Source organism: Polypterus senegalus, chromosome 8 (genome assembly GCF_016835505.1).
Source record: "Polypterus senegalus isolate Bchr_013 chromosome 8, ASM1683550v1, whole genome shotgun sequence".
NCBI classification, from domain to species: domain Eukaryota; kingdom Metazoa; phylum Chordata; class Cladistia; order Polypteriformes; family Polypteridae; genus Polypterus; species Polypterus senegalus.
The window spans coordinates 161,718,659-161,740,920 of NC_053161.1; the positions used below are offsets into that span (position 1 = coordinate 161,718,659).

Sequence of the window (22,262 nt, forward strand, 5' to 3'; positions counted from 1 at the left end):
TATCAGCTGGTCGCTCATTCATGAACGGCAAAGCCATGACTGAATGAATTCCACGCACGGACACTGATTAAGTGTGTGAGCTCCGAGCAGGTTTGAGAATTTGGATCTGCTGCTATGACAACACATCCAGCAAGAGTTTCGAAAAACCGACAGATCCAGGATCAGGCCAAATTGTCAACTGTTACATCCGGCTAAACGAGTAATCCACGTACGAAAAATACCCCCAAGATCTTTATAACTCGGTAATTTGGCAGTATTGCCGCCTTTCGGGGCTTTTATTTTGATACACTGCTGTTCACTTTCGACCGGAAGTTGCACGCTCCTGCTGCTAATTTCTGCCGGCTGCTCCTCTCAGTTATACACAAGCAGACGTGCGTAAAGACACGAGGTCATTCAAAAAATAGATTGTTTTAGACATAAATTTTGTTTTCCGTTTCTTCATCACACTTCAGACCAGTCGGTAATGCACCTTGAGTTGGTTTGCCAACCGCAGTTTAATAAATAATAAGAAGATGATGAAGAACAAGAAAGACACGAGGTAAGTACTTGCAGGATATAAGACAGCTGGACAAATGGGAACAAAGAAGAGCCTCGAGTGAGGCGTGAGTGAACTCGGGTGTTGTTTATAAGATTCCCGGGGAGGGGACTTTTGGAGAACTTTTCTCGCTAACGTGGCAGAATGCGTCTCGCTGGGAGGAACAGGGGAGAGATGGATGGTGAGGGAGACAAACGTGTTGTGATCGGCACCGGTGACAGTTTATCTCTGAGGCCGCCAGAACAGGCCCGTATCTAATATAATGGAGGAAGGAGTGAAAACGGAGCGAGACACGAGGATGCGGGCTCTTCTAGTGACAAAGAAAATTTTGTAGTTAAGTATAAGGCGATGGATGAAGGGAGAAGGTTGGGCGATTTTAGTCGGGTGAAATTGGCGACGTAGGTTAAAAGTATGACGGGGGATGTTGAAGTCAGAACATTGTTGAGCGCTCGTTTAATGATTTTTGTAAAATGAAAAAAAGGTAACAAAATGAAGAAGCATTAACTTTTTCAAGTTTAGGGCAAATATTGTTTGTGGAGTATGTGCTTGGAAGAGGTTTGGCGAGCAGCAGATGTAAATATTAAAGAAATAAGAGCGTTAAAAAAAAAAAAAAACAGTAGACTGATAGCGTATTAATAATAAAAGAGACGTAATGTTAATTCCGACAAAGCCCATTGTGTTGTCTTTTAAAGGTAATTTACCCAGTAAAGTGAAATCGGGGTATGACATGTTTCCAGTTAGAGTTTATATACCGCAACCAGTTAGATGTTTTAAATGTCAAAGATTTGGACGTACAGCCGGAATTTGTAAAGATGTGGAAAGTGTGGCATTGATCATAATTAGGAAGAATGAAAAGAACTGATTTTTAAGTGCTGAAATTATCAAGGAGCCAAAAATATACAATACAATTAAAAATATTGTATATAGAAGCAGAGAGAAGGATGGCAAGTGCAATGGCATAACACGAGAAAGTAAAGGCTGTGGGGGAAAAGATGCCACCGGTAAAAATGGAAGATGGTTCTGAACAAACAAACACTGCAACAGGAGAGCTACTTGGTGATTATGGCATTAAACAAAAAACAATAGCAGTAGGTAAACTACAATTTTTAGGTTTAATTCTGGATGTTATGTTATATGACACAGACTAGGAAATATCTGAGAAAAGGAAAATAATTATACGATACAATTTATTTGTGTATAGCCCAAAATCACACAGGAAGTGCCACAATGGGCTTTAACAGGTCCTGCCTCTTGACAGCCTTCCAGTCTTGACTCTCTAAGAAGACAATAAAAAACTCCTAAAAAAAATCCTTGTAGGGAAAAAAAATGGAAGAAACCTTGGGACAGGCAGTTCAAAGAGAGACCCCTTTCCAGGTATGTTGGGTGTGCAGTGGGTGTCAATACAATACACAGAACAGAACACAAGTAATCCTCAATACAATATAATAGTGCAATAGAAATATTACAAGTACAGAGCAGAATTCAACAGGAGATGATATCACATAATAGGAGTTGGATTTGTTTAGAGTCCTGGAGACCTTGGCCATCAAGCTGCTGCCCCCTATTGGCCATTCCACAGCTGAGACAGTGCTGGGCCAGTCAATCCGATGAAAGGACCCCTCTACCCGATGATTCCTGTGATCCTCCATCAGGGATGACTTTATCTTAGGCAGGCAAAACAACTTGGCAGGTGGGCCGTGGCACCAAGTGCCACATTTGAGTACCGAGAAGAGAAACAGAATAGGGGAGGGTTAGTAACAAATTATAACTATCATGTTACTTATGTTTTAGTGCTAATGACTAACAACAGAGATGCAGTCTGTACAGTTAATCAGCAGCTCTAGTCAGGGTGTGCTAAACTGAAGTAGTGAGTCTTCAGCCGGGATTTAAAGGCTGAGACTGAAGGGGCATCTCTTATGGAAGCAGGAAGACCATTCCACAGTTTAGGGGCCCTGTAACTGAAAGCTCGACCTCCCACTGTTATTTTATTAATCCTTGGAATCATAAACAGACCAGCATCTTGAGATCTTAATGTGTTCTCAGGTTTGTAAGTCATGATAAGTTCAGACAAGTAAGCCGGACCTCGGCCATTTAATGCTTTATATGTTAAAAGGAGAATTTTGAAATCTGCCCTAAACTTAACCAATGTAAGTATTTAAGAATTGGAGTTATGTGTTCATATTTTCTTATTCTTGTAATAATTCTTGCAGCCACATTTTGGATTAACTGGAGGCTGTATAAAGAACAGTTTGAACAGCCAGTGGACACCGCATTGCAGTAGTCAGTCCTACTAGAGATAAATGTATGAATTAATTTCTCAGAATCCTACTTATTTACAAAATGCCTTAATTTTCCAACATTTTTAAGATGTAAGAAATATGATTTTGAATTTTTAATGAATTTTGAGGTCATCTGTAAAGTACTTGAACATAACCGAAGCGTGCACTGATAAATTACAGCAGCCTTTTCAAAATCCTAGCTCGCTAATCAGGTCAATAGTGAAACTTATTCATTGGAATGCAGGAATTGGAGCAATACTGTTTATCCTGTCTGTGGACATTTTAGCAGATGCGATTGTGACTAAAGGCTCATTTACAGTTGGATTTTAGGGTTTCTGATTGTATTCAGGAAGGTCAATTATCTCAGGGTGGTGACCGTTTCATTTTTCTTAGAAATGATGTCACATATACAGAACATAATAAAAATACAGAATTTGTTTGGTAGTAACAAAGATTTCAGAAGGAGAACTGATGGTGGGTAATTGTTATAATCCAGGAGGTGTTTTGAAAAACCAGCATTGGAGAAGCTGTGTGTAAATGTGAGTTATCCAGTTCAGATATTTGGAGACTTTAATTCTCATACTGTATGTATTCGCTAAAAGTATAAGGAAATGTGAAATTTAAAGGTGATGTAATTCATTTAAAGATCCTGGGTCCAAACTGATCAGCATGCATGTAAGGTCTGAAGAAATCGATATAGTAAAAGTCAGTAAAGAACTGATTGCAAAATTTAACCCAGGCAAACAAAGTGAATAAAATTGTGTAATAATAATAATAAAAATCAGGCCTACAAAGAGTAGAGAATGGAACTCAAACTACAGACATCCGACACTAAGGCAAAGAACAAACAAAGGCCAGAATTCGGGAAATACAGTAACAAAGTGAAAAAATCAGAATTGAATTCAATACGATAATTTGGAGGCATAAATGGTAAGCCTGCAAAAAATACCATTTAACAGTAGAGACTATCAAAGTCACCTGAACTAGTGACAGAGAGAGAACAAACTCCATGCCACAGCAGTTTAATTGGGGCTCAAGGTGTCGGCCCCCTTAGCTGCACTCCCTGTGTAATTGGGAGGCCCCGCCCCCTCGGGGGTCAAACTAAAGAGAAGTGAACAGGCAAACAAAATTACAATAGCGTCATGGTGTCACATAGTGTTGCTCCCTAACACTAAGGAGACCAGAGTTCATGTCCCGGGTCCTCCCTGTGTGGAGTTTCCATATTCTCCCCGTATCTGTGGGTATCCTCCTGTTGTTAGGTGACACTGAATTGGCCCTTTGTGCATCGTGTGTGTTTGCAATGCAATGTAATGGTGCCCAGTCCAGTTCCAGTTTCTGCTTTGTGCCCTCTGCTAGCTGGGATAGGCTCCAACCCCCACAGCCCCTGGTTTGGATTATTTAGGTTAGGAAAATATGACATGACAGAGTTACACAATGATTTAAATAGGTGTAAATATACTGAAAAACAGTTGGATAATAGAGGAGTGTAAATAATTAGAACGCTCTCGACGAGAACAGGCCATTCAGCACAACAAAGCTCGCCAGTCCTAGCCACTTATTTCTTCCAAAACAACATCGCGTCAAGTCCCTAAAGTCCTCCTGTCTACCACACTACTTGGTCGCTTATTCCAAGTGTCTGTGGTTCTCGGTGTGGGAAAAACTCCCTAATATTTATGTGAAATTTACCCTTAACAAGTTTCCATCTGTGCCCCCATGTTCTTCATGAACTCATTTTAAAAGTAACAGTCTCGATCCACTGTACTAATTCCCTTCATAATTTTAAACACTTCAGTCATGTCACCTCTTAATCTTCTTTTGTTTAAACTGTAAAGGCTCAGCTCTTTTAATCTTTCCTCATAATTCATCCCCTGTAGCCCTGGAATCAGCCTAGTCGCTCTTCTCTGGACCTTTTCTACCTCTGCTATGTCCTTTTTGTAGCCTGGAGACCCAAACTGCACACAGGACTCCAGATGAGGCCTCACCAATGCGTTATAAAGCGTGAGCAGAACCTCCTGTGACTTGTACTCCACACGTCAGGGCGCTATATAACCTGACATTCTGTTAGCCTTCTTAATGGCTTCTGAACACTGTTGGGAAGTCAATCATTTTTACAAAAAGAGAAAAATAATTTGCAAAGACTAAATAGACAACAATAAGCTGAACTAATACCTGAGGATAACTCTGGCAAAATGCAGCCAGCTATAGAAATGAATCGTCTGCTTCAGAGTGTCAGGTTCTCCTGGGCACTCAGTAATGGAGGAATCTGGTGAATGTGTTCAGGACTCGGGACACGATGTGTGAGGATTCAGAGCTGTCAGTGATATCATCGCAGTGGCACCTTTCATCCTTTCCTCTATGCTAAAATGTTGTGTCACATTATTTATTTTAAAATACATTCCAATAAAATTCATCAGACTGAAACACTGCATTTCTTTATATTTAGACAATTGGCTATAATTCGATATATGGTCACCCTCTGTGCTGTCTGATCAGAGTCAAAAACATAAAACATTTGTGCGTATTATGATCTGTGATTTATGTAGCAAAGAATTGAGAGCTTACATCTTATTAAACAGTCAAACGGAGGGAAAGAGATGACAGTGATTACGGACCCTCAGACACTGACATCAGCAAGGCAGGTGAGGTTTTGAACAAACACAACAGAAACTCAAAAACAAGTAGAGGAGACGTGAAATGAAAGGAGTGGGATACGACATGTTGTTTGAGGCACAGATATTCAGGAATAAGAAACGTTTTCTTTGCTAATATTTCATATCACCACGACCTACACCAGAATAAGTGGATGGGAAGATGAGTTGTGCAAAAATTTCATATTTGTATTGTGAGAAAATATTCTAAGTTTGGGACTTTGTAAAAAAAACATGTATGTCCATATCTATACTCGCCTAAAGGATTATTAGGAACACCTGTTCAATTTCTCAATAATGCAATTATCTAATCAACCAATCACATGGCAGTTGCTTCAGTGCATTTAGCGGTGTGGTCCTGGTCAAGACAATCTCCTGAACTCCAAACTGAATGTCAGAATGGGAAAGAAAGGTGATTTAAGCAATTTTGAGCGTGGCATGGTTGTTGGTGCGAGACGGGCCGGTCTGAGTATTTCACAATCTGCTCAGTTACTGGGATTTTCACGCACAACCATTTCTAGGGTTTACAAAGAATGGTGTGAAAAGGGAAAAACATCCAGTATGCGGCAGTCCTGTGGGCGAAAATGCCTTGTTGATGCTAGAGGTCAGAGGAGAATGGGCCGACTGATTCAAGCTGATAGAAGAGTAACTTTGACTGAAATAACCACTCAGTACAACCGAGGTATGCAGCAAAGCATTTGTGAAGCCACAACACGCACAACCTTGAGGCGGATGGGCTACAACAGCAGAAGACCCCACCGGGTACCACTCATCTCCACTACAAATAGGAAAAAAGAGGCTACAATTTGCACGAGCTCACCAAAATTGGACAGTTGAAGACTGGAAAAATGTTGCCTGGTCTGATGAGTCTCGATTTCTGTTGAGACATTCAAATGGTAGAGTCAGAATTTGGCGTAAACAGAATGAGAACATGGATCCATCATGCCTTGTTATCACTGTGCAGGCTGCTGGTGGTGGTGTAATGGTGTGGGGGATGTTTTCTTGGCACACTTTAGGCCCCTTAGTGCCAATTGGGCATCGTTTAAATGCCACGGGCTACCTGAGCATTGTTTCTGACCATGTCCATCACTTCATGACCACCATGGACCCATTCTCTGATGGCTACTTCCAGCAGGATAATCCACCATGTCACAAAGCTCGAATCATTTCAAATTGGTTTCTTGAACATGACAATGAGTTCACTGTACTAAAATGACCCCCACAGTCGCCAGATCTCAACCCAATAGAGCATCTTTGGGATGTGGTGGAACGGAGCTTCGTGCCCTGGATGTGCATCCCACAAATCTCCATCAACTGCAAGATGCTATCCTATCAATATGGGCCAACATTTGTAAAGAATGCTTTCAGCACCTTGTTGAATCAATGCCACGTAGAATTAAGGCAGTTCTGAAGACGAAAGGGGGTCAAACACCGTATTAGTATGGTGGTCCTAATAATCCTTTAGGTGAGTGTATATGGTGCTGATCTTCAGTCTTTATGGTATTTTGAAAATATATTGAGAAAAATCAAGTAACGAATTTTGGTTTAAAATAATCACAATATCAGTGTAAGTCCATATTGGGCAGCACTAGCGAGAGCAACAAAAGCCTGTCATTGTAGTGACGCAGACAGCGGGACTTACCTCGACTTGGAGAAAACCTTTGGTTTGGCACATCGTGAGAAGCGAGTTTGGGAAACTCCAAACGACCTGTGGAGGTCGAGGCCGTGTTTAAAGGCGAGTGCCAAATTTGTTTAAGGAGAGAAAAGGCCACTTGAGGGCAAAATGAACTTTCTTTTGGTGGTCCAAGTGAACATCTCAGTGCTGCTCAGAAACAATTCAAGAGGTGAATACAATGTTGTTCTATGGTGGGCACATTATATGAGCCAATAGTGGCCTTGCTTAAGAAGACAATGAAATTCTTATTTGCGTGTCTGATTGACATACAACATGTCTGTGCTCTCTAGAACCATGATAAGTGAGAATGAGTTAACGTTAATGGGTTATTTTGTTTTTTTTATAGACAGTGTACACCTGCCTCCTGTGTCAGTATCACTTGTTCAGTGAAATCTTACAGATAAGAATCCCTGAGACAAACTCCAGACTAGTTGTGTTAATGAAATAGCAGAGGTACCCGTTATAATATCTCACTCGTGAGGTCACATCTGGAAAACTGTGTGGTGGTCAGTGGGGGGGTTGATGGTGAGCTCTTTCAAGACCACTGGGCTGTGGCTTATGGATGATGCCATTCTGAATTCTACTGTTTTCTCTACAGGTAAGAAGGACGCTGCCACTTCAAGTTGTACAATAGGGAGCAGGTGTGGCCAGCTGTGCAAGTACGTCTAGATATGGCATATAAAGGTGAAGAGGGGGTCTCAGATGAAGTGTGTGATCAGGAGGAAAAGAATAACTTCACACTGCACAAGAGCCTCATTTCTGTGTTTACCATGGAGAACAGACGTGTGAACATTAAGGAAGAAGACTGTGAGTGGGAGTCTGCTTACTTACAGCAGGAGCACCTCAGCATTAAGGTGGAGGAGGACTGGGAAAGAACGGTCTGTGGCATTAAAGAAGACTCTGAACCAGCTTCTGACATTACCAACATTCAGAGAAATGAAACTATTGGTGGCATAAAGAAAGAAAACCTTAAATCGGAGTCGGACTCTCAGTGTTTCTATCCCGATGAAAAGGCTCCTGGATTAGACTTGACGCCCGGTAGTCTGTGCTCCCTGCAACATCAACTGAAGGCTGAATCTTTGGAAGCTGACATGAAGAAGACTGCAAACGCATTGAGGGATACCCATCATGACGAAGGTAGGTGCTAAAAAATAAAATCAGGATAGATGGGATTTACTAATGAAAATCCTGATCCTTTATCATTGACCTCAAGTGCAGGCCTGTTTTAATCTGTGGGTTTGTGCGGAAAGGTGAAATGGATGCATTTAAGTTCACATTTTGATTTAAACAAGCCAGCAAAATGTATTTAATTGAAAATGCTATCACTGTTGGTATTAACACATTAAAAAGGTCAGTTTGCAGGTGTTAGAAGGGCGCAGACAAGGCTGTCACTGCAAGGAAATGATAGGCTAAGAGGTTACTGTTACCCATGATCCTCCTTGTATTTGGATGACAGACACATTTTGTGAGTGAAATTAGCATGTAGCTGATAGCGCAAGAGTTAAGGACTGACCTGTTAAAAACTCCCCCGTCAGACACTCGTTCAGATTTGTCTTTTCAAACAAGCAGAACTCCATCGTTTCTACTGATGGCACACACATGGCAAGAATCCCTGCATGAAGGTCTTTCTCATCGAGAGAAGCTTTGTTTAAACTTAGACCTCCATTACCAAATGAAGGGAGAACTGATAATAAATCAAGTTGGCTTGTGTTCACTGTTTATAAATATTTTATTAGTCAGAAATGGAGATCTTAACATAACGCAGGTTATCTCAGAAGTCTGGAATGAGGGTGGAAAACTAGAAATTGGCAGCTCACTCTGATGGTCTGAAAGCAGTCAGTTACCTTCAGCAGTGACTTCTCTCTGACTTCAGTGTCCATAGAGAAGAAGCCTTTGTCTTTCTTTCATTTCTTTTGCCGTCTTGCTGGGGTTATCAGAGCCTATTGGGTTCCTTTACTAATACCAGCTTCCTTAATTCACATTTTACACCTTACAAGAGGCACAGTAACTTTATTCAAAACCCAAGGCATGAGTGAAAATCTAAAGAGACTCCTTTAGATATATTGATAGACAGATAGAGAGAACCTTTTTCCCTTGGATGAAATTGAGCTTTTCTTTTACAGAAGCTCTTTTTAAATAAAAAAAATATATAAAAATAGATGGAAATAATACATACATACACTATGGTCTGGCCACACACCGGAATGACTCATTAAAAGAATGAAAACCTCTGACTTGTCTCTCCCAGCCCCACTGAGGTGTTCATCATGCAGTTGTACTGCTGTTGCTATAAAGGATCACCAGTCGCGTTTCTTGACACACGTCTGGTGAATAATTATTGGCTGACAGCCCTCAGTATTGGTTTGTCACAGAGAGCATGTGCAGCGCTGTTCATAATTGGAACTCCATTTTGTTTTAATGCTCTGCTTTGCTGTGACCATCAGGGGGTCCAGGGTGTATACCATAACTGAGCCCGTTCTGTAAATTATCTTGTTGATTCCTCACTGGCACAGCCAAGTGTTCTTCCTTTTGAATTGTCTTTCTTTATAGTAATTCTGGTGTGGGTTATCATCTCGATTGTGCTGATGTCACCTTTGCAGAGGCTGATGAGAGTTTTTGTGAGAGTTAATTAAAAAATACAATTGTCTGCACCTTTTTACTGTAATATATTCACCCATAATGTCTACCACTCTGGAGATCATATTATTTTTAGATGCGAGAAAAAGCATTTGATATGGCTTATTCGGATTTTACCTTTCCTCCACTTTGAATAAATTTGGGTTTGGCCCAAACATTTTGTGCATGGATGAAACTACTGTATACCAGTCCAGAAGTTTCAGTTTGTATTAACATTAATTCAGACTACTTCAAACTAGAACGTGGTACTAGAAAAGAATTCCCCCTGTCACCACTGCTTTTTGCAATCGCCATTGAGCCACTGGCAGTTCACTGTAGAAATGCTTATCAGATAAAGGGGATTATCAGAGAAGGACTTGAACAGAAAATGTCTCTGTATGCAGATCAACAAAGTTTTGCTGTCTGTATGGGAAAAAAAATAGGTAAGGCTTGCATAGATGGACAACCCTTCATCTCACTAGCTGTTAAGATGAATATCCTTCCTAAGCTTCTCTTTTTGTTTCTAAACATTCCAATATACGTCAATAAATCATTTTTTAAGCAATTAGATTCAACCATAACCTCATTTATTTGGAACTCAAAACATCCACGTATCCAAAGAGTGACCCTACAATTTTTTCATTTTTATTACTCTTTAATTTAATATTGTTTCTTTGTATCAGTATACTGCTGCTGGATTATGTGAATTTCCCCTTGGGATTAATAAAGTATCTATCTATCTATCTATCTATCTATCTATCTATCTATCTATCTATCTATCTATCTATCTATCTATCTATCTATCTATCTATCTATCTATCTATCTATCTATCTATCTATCTATCTATCTATCTATCTATCTATCTATCTATCTATCTATCTATCTATCTATCTATCTATCTATCTATGAATGACCGAAGGCAGAAGGTGGCATAGCTCTGCCTAACTTTCAAATTTATTACTGGGCAGCAAACATACAAGCTATAAAATCCTGGACACAAATAGACAAACATACACAGGTTTGGTCCGCAATAGAAATAAAATCCTGCAGTACTTCTTTATTTTCCTTGCTTTGTGCCCCAATAAATGCAAGTTATCACCAATATACTGACACCCAATTGTTCTTCACTCACTCAGAATATGGAACCAATGTAGGAAGTATTTTAAGATAGAGAAGCTTTTATCTGTGGCACCTCTGCACGAGAACCACCTTTTTCCATCCTCTCAAACATATGCAGTTTTTATTATCTGGAAAACATTTGGGATTAAATCACTTAGAGATCTGTACACAGACAACGTCTTTGCATCCTATAAATAATTACACTCCAAATTTAACTTTCCAGCAACACATTTCTTTCACTATCTTTAAATTAGAAACTTTGTTAAACAGAACCTGCCCATTTTTTTTTTCTCCCCCCAATCTCGCACCTTCCTCTATGCTGGAAACAATATTGCTCAGTCTTGAAAACTCCAGCAGCATTTCTGTAATATATAAAACCATTTTACATTCCCTCCCTTTCAAAGATCCAAGAGGACAATGGGGGAAAAAGATCTCTCACTCAACATATCAGAAAAGGAGTGGAAGGTAGCAATGTAGAGAATTCACTCGAGCTCCATATGCACAAAGCCTACAATTATTCAATTTAAAATGATATATTGAGCACATCTGTCTCACTTAAAACTGTCCAAAATGTTTCCAGGACAAGATCCAACTTGTGGATGTTGCAATCGAGTTCCAGCCTCACTGGGCCACATGTTCTGGGCCTGCACCAAATGAACATCATTTTGGACTAAAATGTTTAAGTGCCTTTCAGACAGCCTTGGTGTCACAATCCCTCCTAACCCACTAACAGCTGTGTTTGGTGGGCTCACAGTGGGGCTTAAAGTGGAGAAGAACAAACAAACTGTCATTGCCTTTACTTCACTATTGGCATGTAGACTTAACTTGCTCAACTGGAAGAATCCAAACTCTCCTTTTTTAAGTCAGTGGGTAACTGATGTTTTACAGTGGGATGCAAAAGTTTGGGCAACCTTGTTAATAGTCATTATTTTCCTGTATAAATCGTTGGTTGTCACGATAAAAAAATGTCAGTTAAATATATCATATAGGAGACACACACAGTGATATTTGAGAAGTGAAATGAAGTTTATTGGATTTACAGAAAGTGTGCAATAATTGTTCAAACAAAATCAGGCAGGTGCATAAATTTGGGCACCGTTGTCATTTTATTGATTCCCAAACTTTTAGAACTAATTATTGGAACTCAAATTGGCTTGGTAAGCTCAGTGACCCCTGACCTACATACACAGGTGAATCCTATAATGAGAAGAGAGTATTTAAGGGGTCAATTGTAAGTTTCCCTCCTCCTTTAATTTTCTCTGAAGAGTAGCAACATGGGGGTCACAAAACAACTCTCAAATGACCTGAAGACAAAGATTGTTCACCATCATGGTTTAGGGAAGGATACAGAAAGCTGTCCCAGAGATTTAAGCTGTCTGTTTCCACAGTTAGGAACATATTGAGGAAATGGAAGACCACAGGCTCAGTTCAAGTTAAGGCTCCAAGTGGCAGACCAAGAAAGATTTTGGATAGACAGAAGCGACAAATGGTGAGAACAGTCAGAGTCAACCCACAGACCAGCACCAAAGACCTACAACATCATCTTGCAGCAGATGGAGTCACTGTGCATCGTTCAACCATTCAGCACACTTTACACAAGGAGATGCTGTATGCGAGAGTGATGCAGAGGAAGCACAAACAGAGCCGCTTGAGGTCTGCTCAAGCACATTTGGACAAGCCAGCTTCATTTTGGAATAAGGTGCTGTGGACTGATGAAACTAAAATGGAGTTATTTGGGCATAACAAGGGCGTTATGCATGGAGGAAAAAGAACACAGCATTCCAAGAAAAACACCTGCTACCTACAGTAAAATATGGTGGTGGTTCCATCATGCTGTGGGGCTGTGTGGCCAGTGCAGGGACTGGGAATCTTGTCAAAGTTGAGGGACGCATGGATTCCACTCAGTATCAGCAGATTCTGGAGACCAATGTCCAGGAATCAGTGACAAAGCTGAAGCTGCGCCGGGGCTGGATCTTTCAACAAGACAATGACCCGAAACACTGCTCAAAATCCACTAAGGCATTCATGCAGAGGAACAAGTACAACGTTCTGGAATGGCCATCTCAGTCCCCAGACCTGAATAGAATTGAAAATCTGTGGTGTGAGTTAAAGAGAGCTGTCCATGCTCGGAAGCCATCAAACCTGAATGAACTAGAGATGTTTTGTAAAGAGGAATGGTCCAAAATACCTTCAACCACAATCCAGACTCTCATTGGAACCTACAGGAAGCGTTTAGAGGCTGTAATTTCTGCAAAAGGCGGATCTACTAAATATTGATTTCATTTCTTTTTTGTGGTGCCCAAATTTATGCACCTGCCTGATTTTGTTTGAACAATTATTGCACACTTTCTGTAAATCCAATAAACTTCATTTCACTTCTCAAATATCACTGTGTGTGTCTCCTATATGATATATTTAACTGACATTTTTTATCGTAACAACCAACGATTTATACAGGAAAATAATGACTATTAACAAGGTTGCCCAAACTTTTGCATCCCACTGTATATTATTTGAAATTGGAAAAAATCTAATTCTCAGTCAGAGGATCTGTGCAGAACGTTTTCAAAACCTGGCAGGATCTAATAAATAATATTTTAGAATAAGCTCTTCAAGCACTGAGGAAGTAGATTCTCGCCCCATTTCTTTTTCTTCTCCATTTATCTTTATCCGCTTATTTTTTTATTTTTTATTTTTTTTAAAGTTTTATTAATTTTATTGCAATCATTCCATACAAATCCAATCAATTTTTACAAAAAGTAAAATTGAGTTAAAAACAAGTCAGCCCCCATTATCCGCCTATTAAACTCATCAATTTATTTATTTTTACTAGCTTTAAGTGTTACTCCGTTGGCCATGCTCTCTTTCTCAGGGTGGCGGTTGATTTGTTTTCAATCCTATTTTTTGTAAAAATTTATCTATTTGTATGGAATGATTACAATAAAATCAATAAAAATTATGAAAAAAAAAAAAAGCAACCCAACATATGTGTGTATATAATGAGCCCGTACCCACTCCTTTCTTTTTCTCCACCATACAACAGTCCCCACAAACATAACAATTGTTCAGTTATAATTCTTTTAGTAAGAAATCTCTAGAATGTTCTGTCCAAGTGCATCATTCTCTTTTATTAACTGGAAAGAGTTTGAAGGTTACTTAGTGCAACTCCCATACACCAATGAGCCACAATATTAAAGCCACCTGCCTGATGTTGTGCAGGTCTCCCTCGTGCCCCCAGAACAGCGCTGATCCATTGAGGTGTCGACTCCACAAGTCCTCTGAAGGTGTCCGGTCGTGTCTCGCACCAAGACGGTAGCGGCAGATCCCTTAAGGTCCTGTGTGTTGTGAGGTGGGGCCTCCATGGATCGGATTTGTATTTCCAGCACATCTCACAGATGAGGCCATGTCAACACTGTGAATTCTTTGTCACGCTCCTCAAACCTTTCCTGAACAATTTTTGCAATGCGGCAGAGCATATTACAGTGGAACCTCGGTTCACGACCATAATTCATTCCAAAACTCTGGTCGTAAACCGAAGCAATTTCCGCCATAGGATTGTATGTAAATACAATTAATCCATTCCAGACCGTACGAACTGTATGTAAATACTAGGCTGACCCGCCTTTTAAGGCGACCGACTTTTAAGTTGATCTCTTCTGAAGGCAATTCAATATGTAGATCAATTTGATATTTTATACAAACAAACTCATTCATTTGGTTATATTGCATTTGAGTGGTATTACTTTAATACTCGTAGTTTCTGTTATTTTTGTGATGAAGTTTAAACTTTTTTTCTATATTGAGGTCGCCCTTTTGAACCCCCCTGATATTTACTACGCGGTGAGGCATTTGGACTCCATCAACATTAATTATTTCCAGAGACATAATTTTGTCTATTTTTCCAGCACATCGCGCACAAAAGCAAGGGAACGATGGGAGCACCAGAACTCTGCTCACATCATGTCGCTTCGTACCACAAGCTGCAAGTAGTAAGTCTGTGATAAGTGGAATACCGCTACGCTTTCCACTCACGGGACGGAAGGACAATCCCGACCGCTTTTATATAGTAAGAAAGAAGAAGAAGATATCGCACAGTCTGGAGTAGAAAATCATCTTTTACCTGGAAAAATGAAACTACAAATCCCATCGTGCATTGCAAAATGGACGGGGTGTGTGTGAAACTCCGCGCCTACGTAGCCAGGGCTGTGGAGTCGGTAGATAAATGCTCCGACTCTGACTCCTCAGTTTCTAAATCTTCCGACTCCCCGACTCAGACTCCTCTGTATGTATATACTATGCTAATGTATTTTCTACATCCATTGAAGGAAAGGAAGGCAACATACATGTCATTTCACCACAGAACTACTGGCTAGGAAGCCAACACTCTACTATAATGCCAGATTAAAGACAAACACAATTGATTGGCGGCCGCAGATTGTGGGTGTCCACATGGGCGGGCAGATCCAGCTTGCGGAAAATCTCGACCACCGCCCCCATCCAAAGTAATGTGATGCCTCTGTCTGCTGCAGTGGCGGTCTCCTCTGTCAGCCAGCCGGAAGTTTAGTGCATTGTGTCACTCACCGGCCAGCTGATCAGCAGAACGAGCCTCTGCTGGAGACAGGTATGGAGATCTGTGTTCTCGGCTCCTTCGGCCCCCTTCACTGCGCAGCAAGGGGAGCCGACGGAGCTGAGAACACACCAGATGATTTTTCAGGCGTTTGACGCGTGATGACTCGTTGAAGGGCCGAAAAATCGGCAGTGCATCTGTAAATGTATGGGGGGCTTTAGGCTAGGATCACAGTTCCCTGTAACAGTGGAACACGACACAATGGAAAGCGGTGCCGCACCTTACCTGTGCATTACATCCCATATAGTGACGCATACAGTCAATGAAAAGCATGCTTCATGGTTACTTGACATGTTCGTTTTGTGGTAACATTATGCACTGCATGCATTGGGCTTTATTCTTACAGCAGAGAAGTAGTTCATTATGACTGTTTGTGAATTGGGACATTTCAACTTACTTTTTTAATTCCCATTTAAATTTATTAGGAGTCGAAGTCGGTTAACTTTTTGCCGACTCCAGGTACCCAAAATTGTCTCCGACTCCTCGACTCCGACTCCACAGCCTTGTGCGTAGCACTCACGGACGGAAGGACAATCCCGGCCGCTTTTATATAGAAGGATATATTTTTTAAAGATTTTTAAGCACAAATATAGTTAACTACACCATAGAATGCACATCATAATAGTAAACTAAATGTAAAAACATTGAATAACACTGAGAAAACCTTGAACAACAGAGAAAACTAACATTACAAGAGTTCGCGCTATAGCCTTACGACCCGATCGGTGTAAACACTTTTTTTTTTAAATGAATTTTAAGCACTTGGGGGGAAGAACATTAGAACAAATCCGAACTTCATTTAAAAACCAACCACAAGCAACCAAGAAAGTAATGCAGGAGTTCACGCTAATAGCCTTATGACCGACCCGATCGCTGTAAACACTTTTTTTTTTTTTTTTATTTTTAAATGAGTTTTAAGGACAGGGAAAAAAGGAACATTTGAAAAATCTGCAATTTAATAAACAACCAAGAAAAGTAACATTGCAACAATTCACGCTACGAACCGAAAAATGAACATTTGAAAAATATGTAATACAAAAACGAACCAAAAACCACCAAGAAAACTAACCTTGCATGAGTCGGGTTCTGGCATGAAGTGAGGAGGAATTGGGTGGAGAGGAGGTTACAGTGCTTAGAAGCCATGGTTAACTGCAAAAGCAAACGAGATACTGTAGAGCACAAAGAGTTCACAGGTAAAGCACGCACGTCTGACTGAGAACAATGAACAGGGAGAGGCTCAACACGTGCTTAAATACAGTAATTGGCGCATACGAACCGGAAGGGAAATGAAATAGAGCACAAAGAGTTCTCAGCGAGAACAATGAACACGTGTGGAAATCATCGGCGCGCACAAACCAAAAGGGAAACTGGCTTGTTCATATACCAAGTGTGTGGTCGTGAACCGAGGCAGAAGTTTTGGTGAACTTTTTGGTTGTAAAGCGAGTTAGTTGTACGTGTACCGAGATGTTTGTGATCCGAGGTTCCACTGTATCCTGCTAATAGAGGCCACTGCCATCAGGGACTATCGGTTCCATGAAGGAGTTGATGTGCTCTGCAGTAATCTTCAGGTAGGTGGTACATGTCAAACTAACATCCACATGAATGCCAGGCCCCAGGGTTTCCCATCAGACCCTTGACTAGAGCCGTGGTCTCCCAAGTCCACTCCAGGACGGCCGCAGTGGCTGCAGGTTTTCATTCTAACCTTTGTCTTAACTGGTGACCAGATTTTGCTGCTAATGAACTCCTTTTTCTTTCATTTTAATTGACTTGTTTTTTTTTTTTTAAGATTTGTTATCCTAAATTTCCTTTCTTTATGTGGCACCCAAATAGAAATGAAATGTGAAGTGAGTGAGCCAACAGAAGACCAACTAAGTCAACTCCATCTTAAATCAGGCACTTGAATTCCTGAGATCTTCATCTTTCTTTCTTTATTTTGAGATATTATACGATAGACACAGTTTGTTGGTCATATTTTGGTTCATTTTGTATGTCATTATTGTTTGGCTGCCAGTCTTCAAGAGCAAGTCAATTAAAATGAATTCAAAAGAAGTTCATTAGCAGGAAAAACGGGTCACTAGTTAAGGGTTAGGATGAAAACCTCCAGGACTGGAGTTTAGGACCCCCGGACTCTAGAGCAGCCCACTACTGTTGAGGCAGACTGCCGCAGGCACCCTCAGCCCCAATGAAAGCACTCGGAGACTCAGCACAGACAGCAGAACCAGGCTTGATAGCATGACTTGCATGCAGACTCACTTAAGTTGGAACGATGAGCCCCCAGCAACAGGCACCCTCGTTTCAGCCATTATTCTCCCTCATCTGACATGTAGCATTTCACTGCTCTACTCCTGTCTCTAATTAATTCGACTAATATTTCTTAACTGAGAGGGCGTCAAATCCCTCTCTGTCCATTATTTCTGTTTGACAAGGCCTGTCTTTATTCCCTTTTAACTGGCGCTTGCCCCCACTATTTACAGCCAAAGAGTGGACATTCCCTTCTCTAAGTGAGGGGCCCATTCTTCGGCTCTCTAACATGTCTGACCTGCTGATGTTTTCTGGCTTATACAAGGCAATAATAATATGTAGGCTTAAGTCTTTTTAATCCAAACTTTTGTATCTTAATGCTTAGTATAAAACAATGCTTACTTTTTTCATGTGCGTTAAAATTTTTCTAGTATGTGTAAATGACCAATTTTCTATCTTCCCTTCCTCCCATAGTACATCCTGCTGCCATCTCTTGCACTGGTAAGCAATACACACGTGCAGGCCCATCTTCATGATCTTAAAAGAAAACGCCATTCATCAGACCAGGCGGTCTTCTTCCATTGCTCTGTGGTCCAGTTCTGTCTATTGTAAGCACTTTTGGTGGTGGACAGGTATCAGCGTGGGCACTCTGGCCGGTCTGTGGCTACACACCACCATATGTAGCCAGATGTGCTGCACTTTGCTGTTCTGACACCTTTCTCTCATGGCCAGCATCACGTTTATGGTCATGTTGTGCCACAGTACCTCTTCTATGGGCTAGCATTTAGGCGCCTATGACCCTGTCACTGGTTCACTGGTTGACCTTCCTTGGGCCACTTTTGGTACGTACTGACCACTGTATACCAAGAACACCTCACAGAACCTGCCATTTTGGAGATGCTCTGACCCAGTCGTCTAGCCATCACCATTTGTCCCTGGTCAGAGTCACCCACATCCTAGCACTTGACCCTTTTTCCCGCTTCAACACGTTACTTTCAAGAACAGACTAGACTGTTCACTTGTTGCCTAACGTGTCCCAGCCCTTGACAGGTGCCATTGTAACAACATAATGAATGTTATTCACTTCATCTGTAAGCAGTTTTAATGCTGTGGCTAATTGGTGTACATGTGCTAGGATCCTTTCTAGCAGAATATTCTAATGTTAAAGGAGTTTCATGTCAGATCATTTTTGATATTTCCTAATCATACACTTTGTATTTCTACAGATTTCATAAAGAGTGGCAGCTGCTTATTTTCATTGGCTCAGACGTCTCTACAGTGCAGACCACAACAGCCACCACATGATAAAAATATGAAGAAATCAACATGTGGATCAGAGAGTTTGAGATCAGCTTTTCTGGAGGGTAGCTCTCTGCTTGGTGATGCAATTGACACTCAATTAGAGGGACTCGGTACAAATTCATCAACTTCATTTGTCTGCCAAGAGCAGAAGGAACAATTTAAAAGTGAATCAGAATGCAAGCAAAGTCAGAATAGACAGAAGCCCTATAGCTGTTCTGAATGTGGCAAACATTTCTCACTAAAGAGCAGCCTAAAGAAACACATGCGAATTCACACTGGAGAAAGGCCATATCCTTGTACCACATGTGACAAGCGGTTCTCCACCAGTGGGAATCTTCAGATCCACACAAGAATCCACACTGGAGAAAAGCCATATTGCTGTTCAGACTGCGGCAAAAAATTCTATGATAGGGGCCACCTTCGGTCCCATATTAAAATTCATAATGGAGAGAAACAATATTGCTGTTCTGAATGTGGTAAACGATTTTTACACAGCAACAGTCTTCGGACCCACATGCGAATTCATACAGGTGAGAAGCCATTTTGTTGTTCTGAATGTGGGAAAGGATTCTCTTCCAGCGAGCTCCTTAAGACCCATACAAGAATTCACACCGGAGAGAAGCCTTATTGTTGTTCTGAATGTGGGAAACGATTTGCTGATAGAAGCAGTCTTCGGCGACACATGAAAATTCACACTGGAGAGAAGCCATATTATTGTTCTGAATGTGGCAAAGGATTCACGTACAAGAACCAACTTCAGAGCCACACAAGAATTCATACTGGAGAGAAGCCATATTGTTGCTCTGCATGTGGCAAAGGGTTTTCAGCAAGCAGCAGTTTGCAGAAACACATGAGCATTCACACTGGACAGAAACCATATCACTGTTCTGAATGTAACAAGCAATTCACTGACAGGAGCCGTCTTCAGATACACACAAGAATGCACACTGGCGAGAAACCATTTCATTGTTTTGAATGTGGGAAACAATTTTTCAGCAATTACAATTTACAAGTACACTCAAGAATTCACATTGGAGAGAAGCCATATTGCTGTTCAGAATGTGGCAAACGATTCTTGTGCAAGAGCCATCTTCAAATCCACATGAGAACACACACAGGAGAGAAGCCATATTCCTGCTCTGAATGTGGTAAGCGGTTCTCCACCAACAGCAGTCTTCATTGCCATATGAGAATTCACACAGGAGAGAAGCCTTATTCTTGTTCTGAATGTGGCAAGGAATTTTCTGATAAAAGTAGTCGTCGAAATCATTTAAGAAGTCATACAAAGGAGCAGGAAAAAAATATAAAGAGATGGCACAACTTGTTGCTTTTAGGATTTAATTACGACAACTGATTTTTAGAGTTCTGTCCAGATGGTTCAATTGTTGTCTCCTCAAGCTCTCAGAGTCTTTTAAATGTTGTTTGGCTAACTCCAACCTGGCTGTGTTAAAACGCCTTATAGATGGAGTACTGCTGCGGTGGTCGTCCTTCTGACATGTTCTGCCGTCTTAGCACAAGAATTGTGAATCTCTGACAGAGTGACCACTAGGTTCTTCGTCACCTACATAACCAAGACACTTCTTGCTCGATTATTAGTTTGCCCAGGTGGTTCCAAACTTCCTCCATTTCACAATTATTGGGGTCACTGGACTCCTAGGAACAGGCAAAACTTGAGAAATGGTGCTATCCTGTTACCCTAATCTGTGTCTTCAGAATTTGATCACAGACGTCTCCAGAGAGATCCTTGGACTCTATGGTTGGTTTTTGTGGTAATCTGTGGGACCTTCTCTACACAGGTGTGTGTCTTTCTAAACCGCGTCCAGTCAGTTCAGTTTGCCACAGATGGACTCCGGTCAAGTTCAAGGATGAGCTTGATTTGAAGGGAAAGAGCCGAGGCTCTGAGAACTTATACAAGTGAGGAGTTTCACTTTTTAATTTTAAATAAATTTGCTAACATTTCTGACAACCTGCTTTCACTCTGTAACTATGGGTTATTGAGTGTAGATTGATGGGCAAAAGGTGGGACGTGAATACGTTTAAAGTGAAATCTACAATGCAATTAAGTGTGCAGAAAGTCAGCGGGTCTCAATACTTAATTGATCCACTGTATTCGTGTCTATCTCTCTCTCTTTCTCATATTCATATATATATATATATATATATATATTTAGTGGTCAGGTGCAGGAATGACAGGTCATACTATAAAGGAAAAGTCCAACCAAGTTGTCCTGTTCATTACTGCAGTCCGATAACAAAATCAGGCCATTTGGTGGTAAAGCAACTCACCTCTTGGGTACAAAAACAAAGTAAAAGGCTCTCAGCCATCAAAATAAGCGTCAGTCAGTGGAGCTCCATCGGGCAGGCTGCTCTTCGTGGAAATGATGCCTCCTTCTGCGTGGCCAGGCTTCTTGTAATGGCTGAACAGTTAGGGGCGGAGCTTCCTGCTTTCACTGGGTAGTCTCTCAGAGCTCCAGGGAGAGGCGAAGAAAGAAAGTGATGGCCACAGCACCCCCTCTTGTGCCAGTGGGTTATCACGTACTTCGATCGAGCCTTGGAGGTGATTTTCTGATGTGTATGCGTGACTATATTATATACACACAGCACATCTAGCTATAGATATAGATATATATGGGGGGAGACAGTAGTAAGAGTTTCCCGTCTGTTAGGCACATTCAGCACTAATGCCATCTACTGCAATTTATTGTGTGCTGCAGGTGGTAATAGAAACTGACTTTGTTATCTTTATACTTTAGTTAATTGATTTGTTAAGTCTAATAGGAAGACACAACAGAGTTTAGCTTACGCCAGCTTCTGTTGGTTTGACAGATCCAAAATGGACTTGTGGGTTTCTCAAGGCCATGATGTTTAGCGGATAACCAAGTTGTTTGTTTAGAGATTGAGCCTTTAGAAGACACATAATTAGCGAGAGGCACAGGGCAGCCATGTAAATTGTACAATATGGCTTGTGTACAAGTGAGCGATACACACGCACACAAACAGTACATCTAGGGTCCCTGTGTGCGTGTCAATAAAGAAAGCCTTGCTTTGAACAACAAAGAAACCAAAGTGTCATTTTTTTTTTTTTTCCTGGTGAGGTAATTTCTACCAGACCCCCTTCACATAGCAATTTTGTGTGGAGCGGGAGAAGGTTTACTATGTTCGAGTTTTTAAAAGTGTTGCAAGTAAAACTAACAGATGAACAACGTTGTGAATTGGGGA

The 22,262-nt window shown here is 40.9% G+C and overlaps 1 protein-coding gene across 1 annotated transcript; it reads left to right on the forward strand.

Moving 5' to 3' along the window:
* The first annotated feature begins 346 nt into the window (after window positions 1-346).
* On the forward strand, window positions 347-22,262 carry LOC120533258 (gastrula zinc finger protein XlCGF26.1-like). Its single transcript, XM_039760061.1, has 3 exons — window positions 347-538; window positions 7,736-8,274; window positions 18,968-22,262. Exons 2-3 carry the CDS (start codon window positions 7,809-7,811, stop codon window positions 20,395-20,397), a joined length of 1,896 nt encoding a protein of 631 aa, XP_039615995.1. The 5' UTR covers window positions 347-538; window positions 7,736-7,808; the 3' UTR covers window positions 20,398-22,262.